The sequence below is a fragment of the Corvus cornix genome, chromosome 2 (genome assembly GCF_000738735.6).
Source record: "Corvus cornix cornix isolate S_Up_H32 chromosome 2, ASM73873v5, whole genome shotgun sequence".
NCBI lineage: Eukaryota > Metazoa > Chordata > Aves > Passeriformes > Corvidae > Corvus > Corvus cornix.
This window is the reverse complement of record NC_046333.1, coordinates 44,747,505-44,757,154: the sequence shown is the minus strand read 5'-3', so window position 1 is coordinate 44,757,154 and position 9,650 is coordinate 44,747,505. Positions and strand designations below refer to the sequence as shown.

At 47.5% G+C, this 9,650-nt stretch overlaps 1 protein-coding gene across 1 annotated transcript; it reads right to left on the bottom strand.

Annotated features, from left to right (window-relative positions):
- Positions 1-4,734: 4,734 nt before the first annotated feature.
- Positions 4,735-9,318, bottom strand: TRIL (TLR4 interactor with leucine rich repeats). Its single transcript, XM_039549474.1, has one exon. The coding sequence runs from the start codon at positions 9,106-9,108 to the stop codon at positions 6,913-6,915; it is 2,196 nt and encodes a 731-aa protein (XP_039405408.1). The 5' UTR covers positions 9,109-9,318; the 3' UTR covers positions 4,735-6,912.
- Between the last annotated feature and the right edge of the window lie 332 nt (positions 9,319-9,650).

Sequence of the window (9,650 nt, the reverse complement as noted above, 5' to 3'; positions counted from 1 at the left end):
CTGGGTCCTTATGGTAAATGTCTTTAAATTTCAGAGTGTACCAAATTTCAGAGAATACCAAAGATTCCCCCTCTTTGGTAATTATCAGCTGAGACAGACATTTCCATGTCAGTTAACACTAAAGTTCATCTCTCTAAGTTGATCAGATCTGAGAAGTAATTTTTTTTTTTAAGATGAACATCTTAGAGCACAGTCCTCCAATACAATTAATTCCATCAGCATAGAGCTATTACTGATGGGTACCTACATAAAGAGTCTTGAAGTCTTTTCACTCTCGTGGAGTGAAAACAGAAGAAGGATTAAGCTGTTGCTGAAAAAAATGGCATGCTAGAACATCTGCTGTATGTACTGAGCAACACTCCAAACTGTCTCATAAGTCTAACATATGCTCCTTGTCTTGCAGCATGCTTGCTCAAGATTTAGATCGAGACATAGTAACAGCAAATAAACCATGTTGTCCTTCAGCTATAAACAACATTTTTTTTCCTAAAAGCATGCTTTTCCTGAGCATGTTCCTCTATAGTAATATTTTTTTGACCTTTCATCCGATTGGTATCACTACTGGGCATCCTCCCCTACTTCAAATCGTTTTACAACAGTCAGATAGAAGCCGCTACAGTGCTGAGCAACTTTAAAATTTTAACTTCAATATTTAAATATTTAGTAAGATGAGGAAAATAAATGGTACAATCATAGATACATCAATAGTACAATGACAGATGAGAGGCTAAAGATTGTACTAAAATATGGATTTGGACATATCAAAAGAGGTCTTTCTCACTGTCAGGATGAAGTACAGCAGTGTAACAATGAATCACAGATACAATTTCAGCAAACTTTTCTGGATCCAGATAGGATACACGTGTTTCTCCATGTAATAAAATTTGTTAACATAATGCTGATCTTTGCTCTTGTTGGCACGGAACTAATGTAACTATTTGCAACCTTCCTACCTTCTTCATGTTCCAGAAAGAATATTCCTTTCTTGACTTAAAATTGGCATTCAGGTTTATTTTAAAGACAACAACCCTGAACTATTTGTCCCTTAGGAGATAAATCAATCTCTCAATGAGAAAACTTGTCTCATTATCTTCCTGTATGTGATTTTTATCTATTATATGTATCCAGGCCTTCTTCAGCTATTCAAATTCATTCTAAATATTTACTACAAATAAACAAACATACACTCAACTAATGACAATGAAACAAATTTCACCCATGAGAAGTTAAGTGAACCAGGAAAATGCTGGCTAACAGGATTTTTGCCAAGGACTTCACAAAAAGCTTATCTGCTCTATTTCCTTGAATTCTCGTCTTATAATCAAGTATTTTTTCTAGTCTCACATGGCAAACCAAAATGAACTAGACTAGCCCAGACTGATGTATAAGGTGCTACACTACAGTAATATATTTGCCATCACTAGAAGGCACAGCTGTGACTCTGCATGAATGTTTTGTTGGGCATTCATTTTCACAATATTCTAAAAATTACACCACTCACTTCACAACCTCTGAGCACTTGCTACATTACAAAGTGCTATACATATGTTGACTGACAGATTGCTTTAATGTTTGTTCAGATCCTCTCTTGGTACAGGTTCCCCATGGATGGATCTCAGAAGTGCAATTAAGTATTTTGAAATACTGAATATACAAAAAATTGAAATATTTGGGGAAAAAAAAAAGCGACTAGAGATTATGTTTGTCTGGACATTAAAAAAACCACCTTGGTAAAGTAAAGAACAAGATTACACCTATATCTGAAGTCAAGAAACACCACTTAAATTATTAGCTAAGGACTGCTTTACTTGGCAACAACTTCAAATGCACTTTGCAATGAAAAATCAGGCAATATTTTGGTGAGAATAAACGCTTTTAACAGTACCCCGATTTTCTTTTTAATACTCAATAGCTTTTGAGATTTATATATGTGGGGGTCTTCCCATTTCTGGACAACAAACATTTTATTTCTACAACATAAAATTATTACACATAGATTATCAAACTATAAATAAATGTACTTTTAAAAATCCAACAACAAAGGAGATGAGTGTCACAGCATAAAAACCCATAAAATCTCTTTAAAGTGTCAGATTCCTCTTTGTTAATAAATATCTCTATTATGTTTGAAGCAGTTTTCTTCCAACTATTTATTCATACTGTATTATTCATTCTAATTCTTATGGTCTTGTTTGTAAAAACAAATGAGATATCAATTTATTTTATAAGACTTATCAAGGAGCATCTCTATAAATAAAGTCATCTACAATGATACTAAGATAAATATTTGTGTTTAAAGACAATTGACTATTTTTCTACAGGAATTTAATTTCTATGGGAATTAAAGTATGCACTTGAGAAAACTCAACTTTTTATGGAGAAAAACACAACAGCAGTATTTGGACAGGCTGCCAAAACTATGCTATATTTAGCATGGAGCAAAAAGAACAAATCCAACATCCAGCACGCAGTGTTTTCTAATACTTATTCCTCGTTTCTACTTAGCAAATACCAGATTATAGATTCAGCATTTATAAAACAATTTAAATTCTCTCAATCTCAAAGGAATTGCCCACATGAAAAATCAAGTACATCCCTATGTACGCATAATTTGTCTGATTTAATTTTTAAAATAATTTTTTTAACCAAAGCTTCACTTGTGGACCTCACACAACATATGTACACACTTGGTGGGCAGAGAAACATGAATTAGTGGGAGCAGCCAGGTTTTTGGCAATCAAGTAGTATTTCTCTTGTTCACTGGTGGAGTTTTCTACAAATACCAATAGATACCGTCACGGAAACAAGTGATTTTTGTAGACTCATCCCCTACAATCAAAATGTGAGTTTACTAGTTAAATAAATATCCTGATGAGTAGACAAACAAATATCCTGGAGCAGACTTTTTTTTCCTCCCAATTCCTCATTTTTCAAATCTCTTCCAGGAAAGAGACATGCATAATTTACCCAGTCCTACTTCTAAGGGTTCAAATGTTGATGATATTTTAAAATCTGGGACTTGCAGTGCATTGTGAAAAGTAAACAGCACAGCATAAAGAAATCAGTGTTTTTATAAATTTAACTGTGCTAACTCAGGCTCTGACAGTCAAGCGGTGCTTTTTAACGAGGGGTGTTCATCCACATGTAGACATTCACTGACACCATTGTACCTCTGCTCTCCTCAGATTGTTTCTCTCTAGCTCCATGCTGTAACGTCAATATTTCTAGGACCTTAAAGAGAAGTTCTAAGCACTCAATTCTGCAGATCATTAATGATTTCCAGTAAAGTTGTATCACCTGCATAGGATTTTTCTGTAATGTGAACAGCCTAGATTTTCTTAGACTGTGGACAAACTGAATGTCAAGACTGAGATTGTTTAAGCAGCTTCCCATCTTTGACTGTTTTTTCCTGCCTCTGAACTCCATACCCACATTTTGTTACTTCCACTACTTGTGTGAGTTAAAGAGAATCCAAGAAACTGAGCTGGATGAAAAATAGGGGAGAGGGGAGCTACTAGGAAAGGGTATTTTTCAGGGTGATCAGTTTCACAGTTCACTTTCCAGCTGCACAACCAACCATGCCAGCTGGATGGAGGCAGGAACTGAAGAGGGGGAGCAGGAGGTGGCAGAGGCTGCCAAATCAGGCAGTGCTGACACTAAGGAAGCCCTGGTACCTCTTGCAGACCCCCAGCAGCAGCCCACTTAATTTGATGGGGCAATATTTTGATGATTTTCAATCTTTAATATATATCATGTTCAGTAATTACTCAGCAGGAGATCAGCACTGAGCTCACTCTTCCCCGAGCTGCATGGATTCCATAAGAGGACAGGGCAGTAAAACTCTATTTCTGCTAGAAAGATAAACATTTTGAGCACAAATTGAGGGCAGATTAATCCATTTAGAAAGGGCTGTTTTTACAGTCATTCTTTAGAAATGAGCTTACTTTAAAAAAAGACCCAAATACATATAAATACTACTGGTAAAAATAGAGCCATGTTATATTTACATTTTTCGGTCATTCAAGGTCACTGACATTTCTTTCCTCAGCCACCTGCTAGTACAATTCCCTCCCTGCAAAGATGCTGCAGGTAATATCTGGAGACAAAGCCTGCAAGTATTCCTAGAGGTGCAGAAGTTGTGGCTTTTTAAAAAGTCAACAGCTTTGTTCTGTTAACTTTTTGTTGTTGCTGTTGTGCAGATCTATGTATCTACTTCTCCCAGGCTAGAACGAAAAGCCAGTTCCATTTCATTCTAGCGTTTCTCCAGATGTTTGCAAAAATTCAGATAGAAGCAGTGAATTCTTAATTAGAACAACGTGCCCATGCTGAACAAGACACGCTGATATCATCAGCCTGGTAATACTGAAAAACCCTCAGAACTGTAACTTCCAATGAGCATAAACTACTGATATGATCCCAAACACTCATTATTTCTTCATTTTCCTCCTAAAGGATCTATTAGTTCACTGATGTAACAGCACCTTATTAGTCTATCTTGAGACAGTGTTTCAGAAATGCCACCTGTTTCAGAACTGCCCGACTGCCCATTTTAGTTATTTTACTGTTTGCACTATCCAAACATACTAAAAACAAAATAGGAAACATTATGTATGATGAAAAGATATGAAAGAATGATGAGACACTGTCCAAGTCCTCGTGCTCATCAAATGAAGAAGCTATAGCCAATCCATGATTGAAGAGGGAGGCATTACGAGATACAACGTAAGACACAAATTTTCTTTCAGCAAATGGATTTATTGACATAATTGATTATAACCATGTACAGCATCTATGCATCTCCCATTGGAAGAATATCCAGTGATAGAGCTAACGTTAGTGTGATACACAGCTTTACTCAATAATCCCACTGCATTTCTAACAACAAACAGTGGTGTATTCCACAATCATAAATGGCCAAAAGCACCCAGGTCTCCAAAAGAACAGAAATTTAAAATTCTTAACAAAAAATGAAACCTGATACTGCATTCCCTCAATTTTAATTCCATTCAACATTGTGTCTATTGCAGTGAATTTTAATACACTGACAACTGAGTTTGGCCCCTGATATTCATGAAAACTACAGCCTGTCAAAATGAAATCCCAAAGGACTTCTTGCTACTGACCCAAGAAACAAGACTTCAATTTTTTCTTTCTCTATTTAAAAGACAAAGATTAAGGCAAATGATCTCTACACTCTCTCCCTCAGAACATAAAGTCTTTTCTCTCTATTTAGTCACTGAACTCCAACTGAAGGGTACCAGTTACTGCGGTATCTTTTGTAAACACTTGTTCATCTGAAAAAAATGAAAAGGGGGAAAAAAAAACAAAACAGAAACCCCCCAAATTGCTTACTTGCAATAATGGTAATAAACAACTTGTAGTCACGAACACCTCAGGTCAGCAATGAATGCATCATATTGAGACAAATGTCTCCATAGTACACTAACACTTCCTTCAAGCCATTCAGTTCCACAAGAGTTCATCTGAGGTTGCACGCTAAATTCAAAGGAGCAGAAGTTGTATCAATGGTCTCAACAATTTACCAAACTCCATCTAAAACAGTTGCACTTAAAGTGCAATCCTGGTTTGGACCTCTTCAACTAGCTCATTTGTAGACCACACAGAGAGAATTATGAATGTAAACTATACCACCATATTTTGTAACAACAGAACCACATTCTGTAAATATTTAGGAAGAAGGCTGAGAAGTAGAGAGCAACTGACCATAAAATGATTAGCATTGCTCTGAAACCAAAAGCAAAATCCTAATTTAAAAAAACCCCACAACACCCAAGAAACCAAAACAACTCAAACATTATATACTACTGCATAAGGGTTTAAACTCTAGCATTACTCACTCAGCTACACAAAACACATAATCTAGATTAATACACAAAATGTTTTATTTCACAGTGAGGTACATAAAGCTTCTAACTTTAGTAGGCTAAGGCTAAGAGAGAATTGCCTGTTAGGATAAAGATTGTTTTACATTCCTGAAATATTCTCACCTATTATTGTTTCTGAAGTAAGGCACCAATGATTATTTATCCATCAACATTTCACCTCTGCATCTACCCATTTAGAAATGAAGATGGATTATGTGAGGTCAGCAATCTGCTGACCATCATGGACCCAGACAACTGCAGCACACATTAGTGTGTACAAGTACCAAGCAGTATTTATTCAAAAACAATTTTAAAATAGCTCATTTGTAAACATTCTACAAAAATCTGTTAGTTTTTCTTAGTGGTGTCAGCAATATATTCCTGTAGAACTAACCAGCTGCATTATTGTTTCTTGTTTACAGAAAAGTATAAAAGCACACTTGTGCACATTGAATTGCCTCACATTCGGTTTGAGTTGAAACGGCTCAGCCTTCAAACTATTCAGCAAAACCCCCTACATTTCCAGACAACTCCCTGGCTGCACACAGGTCGATTACAAGATGACCCTCGATCCAGATTTTTGATTAGGAAGGACCGGTGCCCTGGAAAGACCTATTCAAAGCTCCTTACACAGGGCCAGACTGCTCACTGTAACTTGTTCCCAACTTGCAGTCGGAGGAAACCACCTGTAAAATAGCACACTTAAATTAATAGCTCCCAGTTTCCTTAAGGGAGGCACTGGCTGCTGCTGGCAGTAGCTCCTGCCATTTGCTCCTCATGGCAAGGCACAGTTACCGCCTGTCAGGGCTTTTCCTTGGGTTAGTGATGATTTCTGACAAAACGGTGAGGTCCCAGCAGAGGTAACCCCGTCTCACATGCAGCCTCGGCCCCGGCCCGCAGTAAGGGCGGCTGAACGCCGCAGCTCTGCCCCTCGGAGGCCGCGACCCCCTGGCCCGCACCATCCCCTCACAGACTGACGTCCGCCTTCCCCCGCCGCGCTGGCCGCGGTCCCGGGGCCTCGGCGGGCTCAGTCGGTGAAGCGCTGCAGCAGGTGCTCATCTCCGTGCCGGCCGCTGCCGCTGTCCGTGAAGCGCTCGCAGGGGAACTCGATGAGGTCGGCCTCGCTGAGGGCGCAGGCGGCGGCGCCGCGGGGTGGCCGGTGGGACTGGAAGCCCGAGAAGTCGGCGGAGACACCCGTGCCCATGGAGCGGAGCGGGCGGCGTGTGGAGTAGAGCTGCCGCACGTGGACCGGGGCCGCCTTCCGACGCCGACGCCCCAGCACCTTCTTGCGCAGCAGGCGGGCGGCCCAGGCGGCCAGAGCCGCCAGCAGCAGCAGCGCATTCACCGCCAGCAGCACCAGCGTGAGCAGCTGCTGGTCGGGGCCGCGGGGCCCGCCCGCCGCCGCCGCGGTGCCGCCCTCGGGCAGGGTGACCAGCCCGGCGCAGTGGTCCCGGGGCGCCACCGGGCACACGCGGCCGCCCAGGACGCCCTCGACGCAGACGAGGTAGGGGGTGTCCGGGCGGAGCTCCCGCAGCGTGGCCGCCGGCTCCCCGCGCTCCGGCAGGTACACGAAGCGCTGGAACTTGACGGCGGCGCCGAAGCGGTCGAAGAGGAGGCGGAATCGCGCCGGCCCCAGCAGGCGGGGGCTGCGGTGCGGCCGCACGGCCCAGCGCACCGTCACCCAGCTGGAGCCCACCTCCTCCACCGACAGGTTGTGCAGGAACAGCTTGTTGAAGTCACACGGGTCGGACACCAGCGGCGGGACCCCGGCGGCACTGGCCCGTCGAGGCCACGCTGCTGCGCTGGGCAGCGGTGCCGGCGTGGGGCTGGCGGCTATGGGCACCCCCATCATCAGGCGGGCGGTGGAGGCGGCCGGCGGTGGGCCTGGGGGCAGCCCCGCTGCACTGTTGTTGCCGCCAAGCCCCTCGGGGGACGGCGGGGAGGGAGAGGCACCATCGGGGCAGGGGCCGCCGTCCTGCGGCAGCGGCAGCTGGGCGTCCTGCAGGTAGTCGAGGTACTTGCCGGCCAGGGCGGGTGGCAGGCGGCACTGCACGAAGACAGTGAGCAGGCGGCCCTGGGAGTGCCAGGCCGCCAGCCAGCGCTTGAGGCCGCGAAGGCGGCAGTCGCAGCTCCAGGCATTCCCCTCCAGCTCCAGGCGGTAGAGGGCCAGGCTGGAGGCGAAGAGCTCGCCAGGGAGCGTAGCCAGTGCGTTGTCCCGCAGGCTGAGCTCCCGCAAGCGGCCGAGGCGGCCGAAGGCGGCCGGGTGCAGGGCGGTCAGTGCATTGCGGCTCAGATCCAGTGCCTCCAGGCTGTCCAGCGGCTCCAGCAGGGTGGCAGGTAGGTGGCTCAGCAGGTTCCCCTCCAGGCGCAGCTCCTTCAGCGAACCCAGCCCCCTGAAAGCATCCGGGGCCAGGTGAGACAGTCGATTGCCACTGAGTGAGAGCTTTGCCAAGCCGGGCAGGTGCTGGAAGAGCCCCCCTGTCAGCTGCCGCAGGCTGTTGCTGGCCAGCAGCAGGGTGTGAAGGGAGCGCAGCGGCCCAAAGATGTCGGGGTGGCGAAGGGAGGTCTGCTGGTTCCCTGAGAGGTCGAGGAAGCGCAACTTGGCCAGGCCAGTGAAGGCACCGCGACTCAGCCAGCGGATGCGGTTGGACTCCAGGTGCAGATAGAGTAAGTTTGGAAGCCCTGAGAAAGTGGAATCGCCCAGCGAGCCCAGCTCATTGCCATCCAGTCGCAGCTTCACAAGGCTGCCGAGGCCAGAGAAGGAGGCAGCGCTGAGACGGCCGATCTCGTTGGCGTTCACGTAGAGGATGCGCAGCTTGGCCAGGGTGCTGAGCGTGCCAGGGACCAGCGCTGGCAGCAGGTTGTTGCCCAAGTAAAGCTCCTCCAGCCGCTCCAGGCGCTCAAAGGCCTTGGGGTGCAGCGAGCGGATCCGGTTGTACTGCAGGTCCAGGCGCTGGAGCCCTGCCAGGCGGTGGAAGTCGAAGGCGGAGATGTTGGCGATGAAGTTGCCCCCGAGGCTGTAGGTGAGGATATCCTGCGGCTCGGCAGTCTTGGGCACGGTGCGCAGGCCCCGGTTGGTGCAGAGGAGGTGCTGGTGCTGCTGGCAGTCGCATGGCTCGGGGCAGATGGGCTCGGCCGCGGGCAGCAGCAGGAGGATGAGGGCGACGGAGCCCCAGAGCACCCGCGGCAGCACCATCAGGCGGACCCGGCGCGGCGCCCCCATCCCGGGACGAGCCGTGGGCTGCTTCCCCCGCCGGCTTTGTGTCTCTCCGGCATCCCCTCCGCCTCCTCCGCGGCTGCTAATGGGCCCCTCCTCTGCTCCGCGCCGGGCTGAGCTCCGCACCGGGCAGGCAGGCGCGGCGGCGGCGGCGGCTGCTGCAGGTCGCGGTGCCCGGCACCATGGGCTCGCCCGAGCCGGCCGGAGCGCTGCCGGGGCCGCTGCCCGGGCTCTGCCGCCCCTCGCGGCCCGCGAGCTGCGGGGCGGCGGTGGCGGGGCCGGCGCTGCCGCGGGGGGCGGGCGGGCTGCGGAGCGGAGCGGCTGCTCCGCCGGCTCTCCCAGGGGCGGAGGGAGCGGGCGGGGAGGGGACGGGAGGGGGGCGGCGGGAGGAGCGGGAGAAAGACGAGCTCCGAAAGTTGCCGAGAAAATTCAGCGGAAATTCGTACTTCCCACACTGTGCCCTGGGGGACCGGAGGATCGGATGGAGCGGGGAGAGGGAGGACGGCGCGGCGGGGGGTGGGGGGAGGAAGCCCGCGGCCGGTCCTGGC

Bases quoted from the DNA above. Each gene is read 5' to 3' on its own strand.
- TRIL (XM_039549474.1), bottom strand. From the start codon at position 9,108: ATGGGGGCGCCGCGCCGGGTCCGCCTGATGGTGCTGCCGCGGGTGCTC.